General features: G+C 39.7%; 1 protein-coding gene across 1 annotated transcript in view; it reads right to left on the bottom strand.

Annotated features, from left to right (window-relative positions):
- Positions 1-18,154, bottom strand: part of LOC115629778 (zwei Ig domain protein zig-8) — a 117,081-nt gene that overhangs the window by 27,648 nt on the left and 71,279 nt on the right. Inside the window, exons 3-4 of the mRNA XM_030526333.1 lie at positions 14,014-14,224; positions 798-925 (exon numbers count right to left, since the gene is read on the bottom strand). Of these exons, the coding sequence (XP_030382193.1) occupies positions 798-925; positions 14,014-14,224 (339 nt within the window). The remainder of the gene's footprint in view (positions 1-797; positions 926-14,013; positions 14,225-18,154) is intronic.

Raw genomic sequence — 18,154 nt, 5'->3', positions numbered from 1 at the left:
CTCAAACTTTGGAAGTTGTGCCAATGATCGCCGATCTGATATCATTTACATATTTCTGAACAAGGGGACTTTAAAAAGAGAATTTCAATTGCTTGAAAACAAAACACTTGTATATTCTTATATTTAACTTACTCGCAATTTATGAAATGAGTATAAAAAAAGTGTTAAGCTTTATGAAAATAGTTAGTTTTGTTCATTGCTTGTGCAAATTATCCAGCAAGGGGATTTACATGTCGCAGGATTCTAGGCCACTGTTCAATGGGTGGGCTTGAGGGGCAAGGTGTGCGGGTAAGTTTGGGGCCATGGCAGTTAGGACGCTCTGCTTTTTATTGCCAACGCGCATGTTAGTTAAATTTTTATTAATGATATCATGTTAGTCAAGTCAGGGCAGCTACGTGCCTGGGCAGCAGCAGAGCTCCGCTTTTCATTTCATTTCTTTTTCATTTTTTTAGTTTTTTTTTTTCGTTTTTTTTTGTTTTGCTTATTTTCTTGCTTGCTTAGTTTATGCCACAACTTTTATGCGCATATGAGTAAAAATTTTCATATTTTCAGCTTGACATTTTGCAGGCGGAAAATCCTAATTACAACAACAACAGCAACAACAATAAACAAAACCAAACAAAAAGAAAAAAAAACACATACGAATAACAATGGCAATCATAATAATCGTAATCATAATAATAACATAAGGAGCGTAAGGCACGAGACCCTTGTCAAATGTAATTATTTCTTATGTGCGGATGACTACACAAGACCTAAGAGAGGGGTCCTGGGAGGTCCTCTGTCGTATAACTTACCTGACGGTTGTGCGACCAAATGACAGTAGGCGGCGGTTCCGGAGCAAATTTTACAATGCAAGTCAAATTGATGGTTGAACCCTTGTTGATGTGCAGCTCGGGGCCGCCAATGACCTCGGTGATGGGCTCTGTGAGGAGATAGAGACAGAGATAGAGAAGGAACGATAAGTGGGTGGAGGTTACAAATAAAAGCGTTGCATAAGCTGCGAGCCTCACACGCACACGCACACACAAAATGGCGCATAAAACATTTCAAAGCTCATTTCAGCTAAATTCAAACAACAATAAAAATAAGAACAAAAACACAAAATATAAATATAGAGAAATGTGCAAAAAGCACATAGAGACAGAGAGAGACAGACAGAGAGAGAGAGAGAGAGAGAGACGCAGAAACAATGCGGCAACAAAGACTTTCATATAGAGATGAGAGCAGGAAGACATGGCAAGGACGACGACAGGACAACCACACTAGCTGTCGGATTATTTTGACAAATCTACATACTTGATCCCTTTTCTTTGTAATCTAGGCTCGGTAAATGTATTCTCAATATTTTTTCAATAAAATTTGAACACCAGTTCGATAAAAAATAAAGAGGATTATATTTATAAATATACATACTTATTTGTACAAACAATTATTCTGTTGGGAAAAACTGAATAATACAAGTATTGGAGAGAAGGAAAGCCAACACTTTCTATGGATTGTGAGTGTTTAAAACACTGCTCAACATATTGCTTAAAAATTTGTCGCATTATTTGAAACAAACAAAGTGCTACTGCTTGACAAAATTCGCTTATTAAAATTATAGACCGGCTACAATATTTTCAATATTATGTTTTCGTTCTTTGAAAGCTAGTGGATTAGTTGGAAAAAGAAAATAATAATATAACTTTTTAATACAAGTTTGTCTTTTTTCCAATAGATTGATAAAATCATGGCTAAAATGTCACAAATGCAACAAAAAACAATTTTTAATCTTTTATTTTAATCTGGTGCCAACAAATAAAAACTTTAGAACACAAAGCACATTTAATTGTAAGATAAGTAGCTGAACACAGCCTTTATGCTTGTATGTTCGAAAATGCTGTTCAAGGCAAATACTTTTAGCGCCCAGTGTTGAAATGTAGAAGTGCAGAAGGCAACGAGCAGTCGTCGGCAGTTCGCCTGTTTAAGAAAAGTTTATCTACCGTTGCGTTAAATTGTTTTCTTTCCTGCTGCGTAACCAGAGCGTGCGTACCGCAGCCAATGTCTACTGCAGGACTGTCCCATTCTCCATTTGTCCCCGCCACCCCACCCTCTTCATGTCCTTGCACTGTTTTATGTGTGTGTGTGTGTGTTTATATGACATTTACACGTTTGTTTACTTATTCTTATTCATCGTAAAACAATTTCTAACTTTTGAGGGCGCACAAAAAACGCAACGAGGCTGCCACGCCCCCCGAACCCCTCCCTCCGCCTCTCCCCATTCCACCAGTTCTTTGGTATATTTTCCTAGCAGCGCGGAGCAGAGCCCAGTCCAAACAATGGCAATAGAAGGAACACAACAGCTACACAAAAATTGCCAACCGGAATAAATACAAAATGGCAGCAGCCCCATTGTCAAAGGAAGACAGCAGCCCGCAACAACAGCCGCCATGCAAGACAAGTACAAAATTTCAAATTCAAATCTAACAGAACAACAGCAAAAACAGCGAACAACAAACAGCAAACAACAAATTGTGTCATTAGTTCAAGGACATTGATTGAAATCTAAAGATGGAGAATCAGATTAGAATGAGGCGAGAAATTGTTAAAAATATACGCAAAGGCAGCAACTACTGCTCGTTGTAAGCGCTCCAGCAGCAGAAGACTCTACTGTTCAATGCTAATAAATTGGTAATGTGTGTGTGGGTGTATCTGTGTGTATGTGAGCGCGTTTACTTGCTTGCTTGTTTGTGTGTGTGGGTGTGGAAAATGGCTGCTTTAGCGCTTCCGCTGCTTCAAAGTTTTGTCTGTTGACTTTCTGTTGTTGTTTGTGCTCCCCCTCTCTTTCTCTCTTTCTATATAAACCGAGACGGTTAGTGTGTGCTTGTGTGTGTGTGTGTGTGTGTGTGTATGGAAACTGCAAGTTTGGCACACAGTTAAGGTAACGGTAATGGGCTTTTGCCATAAAGACGACGCTAAAGGTTAGCGAAAGTTACGCACTTGCAAATGGCGGCAGTTAAAGGATACTGCTGGATAATAAGAGTGCTCTAGAGGGGGGCGGGACAAGGACTGCCATACCAACTACAACGTGCGCGAACTAAATTATTAAGAGCAGCTGCGATAACACAATGCAACACAATTCTTTCAATGAGGCTATGAGGTGGGTTCCGATTTCCCAATTATTATTATTATATAGAGCAGTTATACAATTCTTTTCAGCTTTTTGTGACATAAATTCTTAGAAAAAACATTTAAAGTTGAATTAATTTTTTCACGTCCTGTGTTTGTGCAGAAATACAACAATTTGGGAAATATCATGCCTGAATCGCAAGCATATTTGCGGTCATAAAAACGATCCTTTTTTTTTCTTTTTTATATTGATTTTTCACTTTAATGAACCCAGTTTTTGAATAACGTACAAAACATTTGTTAAACGCTCCTTAACATTGGAAAATAATAGAGTTAATCCATTGGATTATTTGTCGAAAAAAGTGGTGACCGTCTTGATTAGTTGAGGTCCAATTTCATATTGTGTAATTTATAGTAACAAAAATTTAAATTTCGAATACATAATTAACGATGCGTTAAAATAATAACTTAACTTATTTCAACAAATCCAACTAAGTTTTATTTTAAGGCGAAATAGTGCGCCCTAATATGATAATAATGAATGTTTGGTCGACTTAATATTGCGAAAATTTCTGTAGGGGACGTTTCTGGTAGAGTTTCAGGTAAGCTTTCTATTCCCTGATTTTTCAATATCAAAATGCTAGATTGACTTGCTCTACTGAGTGGCTGGGCGTAGGAGTAGCGTAAAATTTTTCCGCTCATAACTATTCTTACCGGTCTAGATAAAAATGTCTCGTCAAGCTTAATTCAAACTCATATATACATTTTCTTTAGGGTTCAAATATTATTCCTTTTACCTAAAATATACATTTGCACAAGCCTTACAAATACTGTCACTGCGCAAAAATAAAAAAACATTTGTCATTTTTAAGTCCAGAGAAATAATTGGGCTTGGTCTTTTTTTTGGTAAAGTTTTTTATAATTATTTGCTTTATTCTTTTGGCTTAATAAACAGTGAAGTTTTTGTAGAAAATTGATAGAAGTAGCTTACAGATTTCGATCCCTAAGTGTTTCCCTTCCAAGGTTTTCTGGTTTAAGCGAAAAATTAAGAATTTTAAATTAAGATGAGCACAATTTTCCGTTTTGTTTCTAATTGTTTCTAATGCCAAACAAACTTTCCACTACCGAGAACTGACAGCTTCCTTTCTCTTTTACTTTCGTTTTTTCGGTAGGTTTTTCTATTATTCCATGCCAGCTGATCAGCTTAGTGCTTCTCTTTTCGGAAAATGTAAACCTTAACTTCGGCCGCACACCTTATTTATTGATCCAAAATAAGTGGAAGCGCCCAGCCGTTCTCAACGACTAAAATGCAAAACAAAAGCGAGCCGAACAAAAACGCAGCTCATTCTGTCAGCTGCTGGGCTGCGGGCTTTGTTTGTGGCAGGGAGATATCGGGTGCTTGCTGGGGTGTTGCGTGGGTGGCAGTGGCAGTGGCATGCTGGGGCTCAGCGGCTGATGGCTGGGCGAGCATGCGGAGAGTTAATATTAAACAAATACTACGCATACGACACGTGGGACCAGCGCCAAATCATCAAACAAGCTTTGATTGTGTGCACACACACACACACACACACACACAGACACACATTAGTATGTGTATATTACACATGCTAACGCACACACACAAACACACACACACACACAAAGACACACATTTATGATAGCTGGCTGGCGCGCCTATGTAGTGTAAGCATGCTAGCAAGTTTATTATTTATGCCATTCATGCTGAACGGCAGCGGCAACAGCTTGGCACTACACACACACACACACACACACAAATATGTACATATGTATGCAAACACATATAAATAAATGGGGAGAAATTGGCGAATCTATCCTGCCCCAACCAACTCTAAGCACGCCCGAAAATTCAAATTCACATCCACTTGTATATGCGGCATAAATATCTGCACATTTCCATCTCTCTGGTAGGTAGCTGTAGCAGCGATTCCACGCCCGCGCCCTGTCTCTGTGGAATTTATGACCTTTTTACTTTTAATTTGGTTGCTGTGGCGTCTGTGCGATTGCCATCTCTGGCAGCCGCGAGCCCCAGTTCCGCTGCTCACGACTAGAGATGGTTGTGCCACATGGGCGTGCGTGAAACAAATCCACCTTATGAGAACTGGAAGAGTTTTGACATTGGAAGGCACGGCAGCGCGCACGAAATTCCAAGTAAGCCTCCAGTGAACCACAAAGTTTTGAGCCAACCCATAATGATGGGTGATAATTATTTATTCGAATTATTTATCATCAACTAAATTCAATTATGTTTGTTGTAAGCCTTTAAGAATGTTTATGTCATAAGGAGAAGTAGAGTAGGGAAAAGAAGGGAATTCCAGTTACGCAGCTAACTCGGTTTCAAAGAGGATTTGTTCTGTTATTTTACAATAAACATATATGTATTACATGTAGTTTTCCTCCAACACAGCTATAACATTCTTGATTTTATCAAGAACATCAAGTAAAAGATTTGTAAACTTCAGTGGACACCTACTAACCTGCATGATTATATAGCTCTGGAATATTATTGAATAGCATTAACTGGCTTATATTTTGGGCACAACAAGGTAAAGAAAGTACATTTATTTCTACACTCTTCAATAATTAACTACACATTTAAATATTATCATAATAAAGTGGATCTGCATCAACCAACATCTACCTCACAATCATTATGCAACAACATAGCCTTTCCTCTACGATATTACTTTTAAAAAAGTAGCATATCTTTAATGAAATGAAACAAATTAATAAATTCACATTGAAAGAAAGCAGTCAATCGAGAATAAAATATACTTTGTGCAAAATGCCAGACAAAAACTATCCATATTCCACTTTCATGGTGTGGCTTCTACTTCGAGTTCCATATGAGTGGCACTCTAAGGTCTCAGCAAATATTTGAACAAACATTTTTTGAAGAAGCTATTCCCCGAGTTCGCGCTTTAAAAATAGACTTCCTTTGACTTCTAAACAATTATTCGTGACATTAAGATGATTCCGATATCTCTCACGCAGGAGCTCCTCTTCACTGGCGACCCTCGCATGAGCTGCGAGACTGGGTCCTCTATTGACTTACTTACGCGTAGACACGGACTTGATGAACTTGTGTAGTCATGCGGCGCCTGGGAATGCCTCTCGCGGTCTGCATGCCTTTGACTTTCACTTTTGCCAACTCGATGCACGCGTAACTGATTATGCATAGTGATGCTTCGATTTTCGTTCCACATCTCTCCCAACTCCAACTATCTGCAACTCTGGCTGTGTAACCGAATTTAAAGAGCGATCCGCTGATTCGGCACCGCTGACATGTGCCACTTATCAACTCAATTACCAGCGGCGCTCATCACAGGTTGCCAAATATTTGTTGGCAAGTGGGTGGCAATTCGGTGCGTGACCTAACTACGAAAGGGCATTAGAAGCTGGCTCATTAATCAACGTAATTTGCGCTAAGAATGGACCGAAAGGGGGCTCCTCTGGACACTGAATATTGACTGACTGACTGACTGACAGACTGACAGTCTGACGGAATGACTGGGCGAGTTAGTGAGCAAATGGGAACACAATGATTCAGGTTGGCAGAGAGTCGCAAGAACGGTGTAGAAAGCAGAGAAGGAAAGTAAAGGCTGTGCTTATCAACAATAACATACTTCTGGCCCTACACAGAAGAAGAAGAAGGTCAATTGGCTCATATCGCCTTTAGAACGTACTTTCCAATCTGCTCAAATCACAAGACTGGCCCATATATACACCATTTTTTCAAAATCACTTCTATAGAAGCTTTACCTACATACTATCCGAACATGCTTAAGAGACGTTTTATTTTAAAATATATCGACATGGCTTAATGGTGTTCATTACTGTTCTCCAAAGACGGGACGAGCTCTTTGTAGATTGGTTTAAGTATTTCCTTCAAAGAGAGTTTGCTTACTACTCTTGAATATTTTCATGGAAATAAAAAAAACTAAAGGTCTGCTTCATTTGAATATCTAGTTAATGTCTCGAACCTTTGTAGCTTTGCTTTAGTGTTTTGTTCTTCAAAGATGGTTGACTTAAAACTCTTCAATATTTTTTGGAAACATAAGTCTTCTATGTTTTTGTTGAGCATAAGAAGCAAATTCGCTCACGTTTTATCTGCTGATTGAGCTTGAAAAAGAGTTGCTTGATTTTTCGGACTGCAGCTGAGTTGTGCTGCATTTTGATTAATCGATGAATCAGACATTTATACTCGTAACTAAGCCCATGTCGGGTGTTGCCTTCTGACCACAGACGCTGACAACGAATTTACTTTTGATTTATCGCTGGACAGGAGGGAGGCTGCAAAACACTTGGCCTGTTCATAAAAACAAATTGGTTTGAATGCTGCCAAGGGCTCCTGACAATCTTATGCGGGCAATGCACAAATATATATATGTGTATAATATATATATATATATATATACATTTATACATACATGTCACTTAAAGTCATGTAAATCAAACAATAAATTTCAATAAAATATAAATAAAATCAATACATGGATTGGACACAAAAGCGGAAGCGACTAACGTCTCTCTCCTCCACACACACACACACACACACACACACATACATACACACAGAGAGTCACTCACACATAAGCTTTGACAACTTGGAGTGTGTTTTGTTTTTCACTTTTATTATTATTATTATTTTTATTATTGCTGCTGCCTTGCATTTATTTTTTGAGTTTTTTGTTGACCTCGCTTTCAACAATTGGGCAACTTTTGCCTTCTGCTCAGCGGTCCCAATGCTGTTGCTGGTGTTGTTTTTGCTGTAATAAAGGTTAACAGAGTGCTGCCTATACACACACACACATTCGCACACACACAGACACACACACACACACATCTGTGTGCGGCAAAGGCTTACACGCCCATAAACCTTTATGCCTCTTCAATTGAATTGTCTTGAATTGCGGCCTCGCCTCTGACGCCTTTTAACATGGCAATTGTTGTTTTTGTTGCTGTTGGTATTTCTCAGTTGTTGTTGTTGCTTGTGCTGCTGCTGTTGTCGGCTGCTTGTAATTTGTGCAATAAAATTTGTTGCTGTGATGCCTTTTTGCCTCATTTTGCGCTCCTTAGCGCATTTTTACGATACCATCAACATATGAGTGCCCGTGTGGCAGAAGGCAGAAGCAAGTGGCAGGAGGGAGAGGAGAAACAAACGTCGAATGAAAAAACAACCTTTGATGTTGTGAGAATTTAAACGAAATTTAATTAAATCTATTGTGAGCAAAATGATATCAACAATTTGTGGTGTGCTTCATAAGTGAAGTAAAGTCTGCTCTCAACTCAACATTGTTCATGGCAAAATATGAATGGATGGGCTCGAATTACATAGTTGTTAGTGCTTGGCATATTTGCGGCAGTTGCTGATAGCAATACTTCAGATATCATTTCAGGTATACATTTCCAGAATAAATATGGATGTGCTTGCTTTCATACTTGTACAATGTCAATCGTTCAATACTTGGGAGGCTTAATTATTGGTCTGCCTTCAGTGCCTGTTGGAAACGTCAACAAGCATTTTATTTAGCTGCTGGAAAATGCATCTCACAAATGCATGTGTGTTGTTTAACGTAAATTAGCAAATCTTAATTGGAATTTATTGCATGAATTAATGGATTCCATGAATGATAATGGGAGTAATAAGGTTGAAGGCAGCATCGCATTCTCGACATTTTGTATACTATAAACAGACACGTACTGTTTTGCATGTTTATGTATGAACAATCAAAAATAAATTGAAAATCTGTCAAGTCCATGAAACGCATATCTTGTTGCGATATGTTTCTGATGGTTAGACAATTTTCATTTTCATTTTCATTCACAATGCAATCGTTTTGAATGGAAAAGCACTGCTCGGTAGAATTATCATTAAGCCAAAGCGAAATGATTGGCCATTAACTGAAAATTTGCATACTTAGCAGTTTTAGTGACAATCATTTGCACCTTTAAAGAACCTGCTAAGAACACAGCCTGGATGCCTTGCGAGCCAATGAATGACTTAACGGCTCGAAGCAGCACCGATCCTATTGTTTTAGACTGTCGAACTAATAAATTAAATGTAGATAATTCAAGTGAAACAATTCACACACACACACACATCCACACACAGCCACAAATAAACTCATATTTAAGTGAACAGAATACACTCTCAGCTAAATACGACGATGCATTTCAATCTGTCAGCCTGAAATTAACGAACTTAAATTCGAACTCAAACTCAAATTCAAATTCAAATTCAACTCTGCCATTTGCCTTTGTTGCAAACTTTGTTGCAGTTGATTAACTTCGGGCGCTAAACAATTAGAGCAGCGCTCAAACGAGCTTATGAAGCATTTGCAAATGACAGGCAACAATTCAATACAATTTAACGATTTCAACGATGACATACACATACTCGTATCCACTACATTGTATGTACATACTATTATGTATTTTAGCCACAGGTGTCGCAGCCACTGAGAGGCAGAGCAATGATTATAACAATGATAGTAGCATTGACACTAAGCTTCAAATTAGATGACTTGCCAAACGGTTTCAGCAGTAATACGAATACTTGTAGAATAGGAAAATATGACACTAGGCGATGCACATTGCTTCAAACCTTAAATATTGGTCCAGGAATTAATTGGGCAAGCAGGAGCAACGTGCGGAGCTCAAAATCCATGTCTGATAAAGGGCTGACATGAATGGAAGATTTCATTTAAATAATGCATTCGGCCTAAGAATTATTTATTATTGGCGTTGAATATTATTTCCAAAATTACTGATCCTATTTAAAAGGCTAGCTCTGCTTGGTATTAATTTTTTATTGTTCTTTTCCTCTCTGCTTTAAGCGTGTGGTGCCTACAAGAATGAGGCATTAAAAAAGAAGGCCATAGAGCTTGAACAGCTTTTCAACAATAGGCCAAAAAACTGAATAATATTGAAAGTAAATGGTCTTTTAAGTAAAAAATAACATTTTAAAGATCCACATAAAATGCACTTGGCTCCCATTAACTCCGGCAACTAATCATTTTCATTGAAAAATGTGAAAAATATGCCTGGAATATTTCGTATTTATCGTTGTGTTACCCATAATTTGTTAAATGGGAGAGGCAGGCTTTCTTTGCAGGCTTCATACAAGCTATTAGCACCGTATCCATCAAGGGGCCCCTTTCATTAGTTTTCTTGCCACATCCGATCTCATCTGTTCACATCCGGCATCTATGTATTTACTGCCCCGCTGCAGTCGCATTTATCTGCATATTCATTACATATCTGTCACTATTAGTTGACTCCACAACACTTGCCACGTACGAGCATAGCCACACACACACACACGCAACCCCTGCAATATTCACAACTTTTATTCGCTTCGATTCGGTTTCAGTTTTGGGGGTTTCCTTTTTTTCGAAGGGTCTTCGCATGGTGTGGCATTGACTTGAATTATTTGTCGTCGTCGGTTTCTCGTCTGTTGCCATATCATGCCCGTAAACCAATAACGTTGGCTGCCACCTCCACCTCCACCCCCACCCCTTCCCTACCCTTCTCTTCGTCGCGCCCACACCATCGGCTGCGGTGCCCATCATTTTTGTCGTCGCTGACAAATGCTAACAACTATTCTTGCTCCCCATCCGTACACATTTTATTTGCTGCTGCACACTTTCCACTGCTTTCCACATACCACTTTACTTTTTCCACTTGCCACGACATGTTAACGTTGCCTGCCACTAACTAACACCAGAGTGAGGCAGAGCAGTGGCAGTGGCAGTGGCAGTAGCAAGTGGCAAGTTAGAGAAGCGGCAGCAACATGCAAACAACCGCAAATGTGTTTGTGCGTGATTTCAAGCACAAGTAGCATACCCGTGCCCGTGCCCCTGCCTGTGCCCGAGCCCGTGCCCGCACCCATGGGCACCCAGCTCCACTGTCCCGATCCTTAAACCCATCGCAGTCCCACTCCAACGACTGCAAAGTGTTGAAAGTGGAATTATGTGAGTTTGTGTTGACATTATAATAATGGTTTGGTTTATGTTTATAGTCTGTTTCATGCAACTGTACACATGTTCCAAGCGACGCACACACACACACTGATACAGATACAGATACAGACAGATAGAACCAGCTCTGGGTTAGCATTTGGGATGAGCGAGAAACGTGAGCGCGAAACGAACAAGCTGTTTGTACATTTAAAAACTAATCATATTTCAATGTATTGAATATATTTCAGGACCGAAGTAGTAGTTGGATCCTTCAGAAATGTGTTTCGCATTTCAGGTACATCTCTAAAGCTGAAAATGTTTAGGTATAGTTCGAAGTTTAGGGCCTTGCCAAAATCTCAGGCATTGGCTAGCAAATAAATAAAAGAGGGTTACAATTATTCTAGGCTTTAATCAACAATTTCCCAAAATCGACTAAGCACATTCCATCGATCTTGTTATTAGAAATAATGGAGTAACATGCAGCATGCGATTATCAGAGATTCGTGCCAGCGAATGAATACATCACGCCACCAGCTCCAGCAAACACAAAACTAGCTCTGGTTTAGTTGCGTCTGTTTCCATATCTGCTGTCTGTCCGTCTGTTTGTCCGTCTATCTGCCTGTCTGTCTGCCTGTCTGCCTGTCTGTGCTTTGATTACTATTCAAATATTGTGACAGTGTGAAAAATAAACAAATTTGCATTATTTATTTTCACATTTGTTCACTGTTGCTGACAGTTTGCTGCTGTTCGTTGTTCGCTGCTCACCGCTCCTGCTCCTGCTGCTGCTGCTGCTGCTGCTGCTGCTTTGGCCAAACTAACTGCCACTGTAGGTATCACTACTGGAACAATTAATAAAAGAAATTACGCAAACAGAGCCACTGGTGGCCATCACTTTATCACAGCGATTTCATAAAATTTCATATCATGAAGAGCCTAATAAATGTTTGTCGCACACGCACAGACAAAAACTAAACCCTAAGCGAAACCTGTGGCCCGCCATTAGCCTAAAGGCATGAGGGAAACGCAGCAAAGTTTCTTCCTTTTTATTCCTCTCTCTCGTTCTTGTTCTTGCTCCCTCCTTCTTTCCCTACCCGTTTTGTTTTTTTGGGCCTCATAATTTCAACCGCAACAAGCCGAAGACGAGCAACATTCAGGCAAAAAGGACCAGGCACATGTTGTGATTTATGGGACGAGTGGCTGAAGGCGTGAGGCGTGAGGCGTGGGGCGAGGGGCGAGAGGTGAATGACGGGCGGGATAGGAGACGCTGCTCCTCTGCCACGCAATGCTGAGTGTCATCAGACGTGGCTGCCGGCGAATGGTGAACGGTGAATGGGAAATGGGAAATGGCGAATGGAGAATCGAGAATGGCGGATGCGCAGGCCTAGCAGGCTGTGAAAAGCCATAAAGTGCAAATGGTGCCCAGGGGAATCATCAAACAGCAAAAAGCTGCCATAAAACGACACAAACATGTGCGCAACACACACACACACACACACACACGGACTCACACGCGTCCACACACAAGCCTACGAATATAGAGAGCGATGCTGGCATTTTACCTCACAAAAAAGGCACCCCGGAAATAGATACGCCATCAAGTGGTCAACATTTGGCTGCGGGTATATCTGAATTAATGGGTGTGAGTGAATGAGTGTGTGTGTGTGCGTGTGTGTGTGCTGCCAGATTGGATATCAGTGTAAACATCAAAGTAGTTGGCAAATCAGTCACACGTAGCAAACTAAAAGCGAGGCAGCATCAGCGTCAACGTCAACGTCACCGTCGTCGTCGTCGTCGATGCTGACGGAGAAGTTGACGTGAAAGTTCACGATATGCCCGGCATACAAATTGGCAACACCAATAACCTCATACAAACGCACACTTACACACACACGCACATACATACGTAGTCAGAGCATTATCCACACTCAACGAAAAATAAAATGATAAAGTTGCGAAGAAGACAACAAGATTTATGTTTTAGGTCTTTCGCACTGCCAGCCTGCCACAGCTTGCAACTATTTCTCCGATCGGAGGAAGCTTCTTAGTCGCACACATATTTCTAAAAGAGTTAGAACATAAATTGAGCCAATAATTGAGCTAACTCCTTTCAAGATCCTTTGGCTGTATTTGATGGCATACACCACACTGCATACTCTCTTCTGACAACACTCTAAGGACAAACGTTGAGAACTAAATCGAGCTCTTTAAAAAGTCAGCCAGTAAGCAATAGCGTCTATAGATGACGCTGCACAACGGAAAATACTATTTAATTTAATTTATTTATTTGCCAGCACCATTGACTCCCTTTTCCTATAAATTGAATCTTCCCCTAATAATGGACTTACAAATCTAACTAGAGGCTTGTGTTATATCTGAAAACAACAAAAGTATATAATACCATTATTTGTATAAGCTAGCATACCCTTCTACAGGGTAAAGGGTATACAAATCGCACTACGATGTCATCGAACGGAAGCGATATAATAAATACAACCCTGAAAGTATGCAGAGAAAATTGAAGGAGAACAGTAATAACTAGTCAGAGGAAAGCTCGTAGCTGTGTGTTGCTTTTCATGGAGTGCTTTTAGTTGCGAGTATTCCAATTTCTCCATTTATACATATCTACAAGAAAATGCGGGCAATTGGAGTATCTTTATACACAATTCGTTCCATATTTTTAATCAAAAATAACCAAATGAAGCTTTATTGCTGCATACAAGTATTGTATGTTATTTGTTTTTCTAGTTCTAGCCTCTGAACAGTAGATTTCACATGAATGCTGTTTTATGAAGAGAAGAAGTGCTTTTTTTCTCAAGTGTATCGTATCTCGTAGACCGCCTCCGGTTGAGATCAAAATGCCAGCTTTTAATCTGCAGTGAAGCTGAGGCGAAAGACGAAACATGACAACGACACTCACCGACAATGTTCAGATAGACGGAGTGGCCGATTGGCGGCGTCGTGGATATTTGACACTCATAGATTCCGGAATCCTTGCGCTGGGCATACCGTATACGCAACGTCCAGTCCTCGGCGTGTGGCGAGTGCATTGCCTCGAAGCGTTGGTCGGAGGTGTATGTGTAACGGCCCACGGTCAGCAGATGAATATCGCGATGGCGCACCCATGAGACCTGGAAGCAAAGGACAGAGCAGAGTAATCATGCATTAGAAAGCTGCTAGTGGCAGTGGCAGACTTAAAATACAAGAAGTTACTCCACGGAATAGGCTGGTACAGTATTAAGTGCCTCAAGAGAGCATGCTTGCATCAGGAAACTTATCAATTCCATCGAGTTACCTTATATGCCATGACTGCAGGTGAATAAACATCTTCTTATAAACTAGATAGTGTTGAAGCTGCAGCTAAAAGAATAGCGCAGTTATAGCCACATCAGCAAATTTATTTGTATATGCCAGTACCACTCTGTATAATCGTGGTTTAACATAACAAAATCGATATTGTTTTTTTTTTTGTGTTATGGTTCCGCTCCTTAGTTCGTTCTTTTCTCTGATCCCTTCGATTCTTTATAAATATTAAAAATGATTAGACAATATGTATATCATCAGACTATGCTATAGCATATAGATCAAATAGGAACTATTGGTGCAAATTGTATACATATTTTCTACGAATTGTTCAGGATACGCTGAAGTCTAAAACAATACATTAAGTTGTCATAGGATTCATCATATATAACAGACTTTTTTGTTTACTTCTTGCCTACAAATTAAAATCATTTAATGGCAATTGTTTTATTGCATCTACTTTATAGGGAGGAGTGAGGGAATGGGGCATATTTCTTAATCCAAAATGAAACACTTCCTGCTAATAAATACTTTGCTATAGTAAATAATATAATAAATGTGGGTTTTACACAAATGTAGTTTATTTAATTTATTTACTAAGTGCTTTAATTATTTAATGATAATATTAGTATTTAAGTATACGTTTACAAAAGGTTTACTTTAGTTTACTGAATGAAAGATGCACACAAACACGATCAACGTATCACGACCTTCTCCCTTGAACGACGTAGCACAAGTGCCTTTCGCTTGTGTAGACTATCCTATCGAATAGTAATATCGATAACCCTTCCCTTATTACCCTGTACACTACAACTGTCATCTCCTGCCTATCCTAAATAAATAATAAACGCGTTAACGAATCCCTACTGTAAGTGCAAACAGCGCTTCATGTGCGAATCAGATAAGGGTAACTCGTAGTCAAGGCAATTTAGACGTGTGTGGGTGTGTGCGTGTGTGTGTGTTTGTGTGTGTGTGTGTGCAGGTGCCTTGATGGGGTCGACGGCTCGACAGCAGCGCGGCGTTGCATGGGGCTAGGATTTTTAATTGCGCGTTTAGCTGTCGATTGGGGCCAAGACTTGCTCTGTGCTTCAGAGCCTCGGGGCTGTCGGTAGCTTATCGATTTGCATACTGCCTAATTATGGGGCAGAAGCAACAACACCGCACACACATACAAACACAAGCCGTGCAGAGAGAAACACGCGCGCACACAATAAACAATTTAAATGCCAAATTGAAATCCAACGCGCCTGCCTGCCATTCCAGGCAAACGTTGCCCGCCATGCCCAACAGCAACAATAATTGTAACAACAATGGGCTTAGCAACAAAAACAGCTAGCGGCTGGTTTTGAAATGTGGTTTGCTTTTTGCCAATTGCCAGTGGGCACCAAAAACAGGCGTGGGATAAAGTTCTTCTTTGAAAATAAATCGAAGGAATTGTTTGTTGCCTGAAGGGGGGATTTCTAAAAGGATTGAAATAAAACATGCGGCGATTTCTAATTTTATGTAACTACTTCTACTCCTAAAGGACGCCACGTGGTTGGTGTCTAGTAATATTTGAGTAGTTGATATACTTTCTAGCTGAATCTTTACAATTGGTGTGGGAGTTTATTAGGCACAGCCAATGTTTCTAAGTAGCCATCTATTTTCTGAATTTTTAACATTTATTTTTGTTTTTCTGCTCTTCAGAATTTGATTGCAGAGCTTGACTAATTTGCCGAAATTTATTTATTACTTTCTTTATTCATCAACAATTAATTATGCAGAATGTATGGTTTGAGCAATATATGGTTTGTTCCATTCATAAGAAATGATCGCACACTATTTATATATAACATAACATTATTAATTAGAATAAAATAAAAATAAAAAAAAAGATATACATATATCTATATGTATGGCACATATTATTACAAATCTGTTAGCTATCCCGGTATCTGAAGAGTAACAGCTGATAGATCTATATAGCTTGGATCCATGTTGTCTTCTGCTCCATGCACACGGCTCTTCCTAATTCGAACCTGACACACACCAGACCATGCCGAACACTCTAAAGGTGTCCGGCTTACCTCCTACCTCTGCCCATGTCCCTCTACCACACACTCTAATATTAACGATTCCATATTGGCATTGTTTTGGGCCGTCGTTTGTAGCACCCGCTACCCACATATTCGCACGTGAATACATGAATACGTAGAATACGTTGGTGGAAGGATATGTTCGCAGGCACCCGCGCTCGCTTTCCGTCCACGGCTAGTGAAAAATTGTATTAGCCATGGCCATAATTAGGCGAGGGAATGTTGGTGCTCTACTTTTGGGCCCGACGGACAACTGGAAAACTTGTGCAATTGTTGTTGTGCGCAATTGTCATCAGCGATTTAACGATTGATTCATGAATTGGGCGCGGGGGCGCTGTGGATGGAAATGTGAATGTTGACGTTGACGTTGACGCTGATGACTTTGGCACGAGCTTTGTGGCTTGTGTTCAAAACAATCGCAATCGCAAATCGCCAATCGTAAATCGTAATTCGTCAATCACCAAACAACAAACAGCAGACAGCAAACAACTAACAACAAAAGACAAAAGCGTATGATCGTCAATCGTTCAATCGTCTGCTATGAAGAGCCCGTTGTATATATTTAGGGGACATTCTGTTCATTGACTGTGTGCCCGCATTGCATGTATGTGTAATTGCGTGTGGGTATGTACACTGATAAAAAAAACTAGTGAGCTTACTCAATTTTGTTTCAAACACGACATTTTGCAAGTCCAATCAAGATGGAACGCGTCTAAAAAATGTAAACGAAGAAAGTACAAATTCTGAGCGAGTCATGAAATGTTTCTCTATCTAGACCAATGTCTCTCTCATTCTTTTATTTTCTCAGGACTTTCACTCACTAGTGTTTTGCGAGCGTTTGCAAGTGGAATAAATAAAAATAGTGAAACAATATAAAAATTGTTATTCAGATTTCAATCAGATGCCTATAGCAAGATTTTACACTGAGTATAGAAATCGTCGAGCTACCTTTGTCCGCATTGGGCTTCAGTGAAAAATAGCTGAGATTTTTCTAAGTGTATGCACGTTGCATGCATATGGAATGAAATTGAAATTCCACTTTGATGATTGCGCAATTCTACAACTCGCATTCGAACCTCTACATTGTTGTAGTACGAGTATTTCATTTTGCATGCTGGCGAATTATACTAGAGCTGGCATACAATATTTTCCATATGGCAGCATCATCTTATGCGACCTTTTTCCACATGGCCATAACATGCAATCTAACGGAAACGCACGCTATTGTGTGCAGCAGGGGGTGCAAAGGGGTGGCAAGGGGGTGGTGCATTGCTAGGCGACGAGGCAAGCGAATTAGCCTTTTGATTTCCACACACGTGTGCGACTGACTGCCCCTTGCCTGCCATAATTATTTTGTATTTTTAATTGAACTTTTGTATGGCTGTTATTGCACACTAACACGCACACCCACACCCATGTCCATCACACACACACACACACACACATACTCACTCAACACTCAACTATTTAGGTATTTATTTGTTTCATTCACATGAACTTTCCAATTGCATTGTGATTTTTTGGTTCTTCAGCATTCCATTGATTTTTAACATTTTCTTTTTTCGATTTTTATAATTGCTATACCTAAAACTATTATTGTTATTTTAATTTTTATAAAAATTGGTATTATACTATTGTGTTTTCCCTTCAAAAATGGGGCTGTGTTTTCCACAATTTACAAGT

The sequence above is a fragment of the Scaptodrosophila lebanonensis genome, unplaced genomic scaffold (genome assembly GCF_003285725.1).
Source record: "Scaptodrosophila lebanonensis strain 11010-0011.00,11010-0021.00 unplaced genomic scaffold, SlebRS2 tig00000165-arrow-arrow-pilon, whole genome shotgun sequence".
NCBI lineage: Eukaryota > Metazoa > Arthropoda > Insecta > Diptera > Drosophilidae > Scaptodrosophila > Scaptodrosophila lebanonensis.
This window is presented reverse-complemented; position numbering and strand designations above follow the sequence as displayed.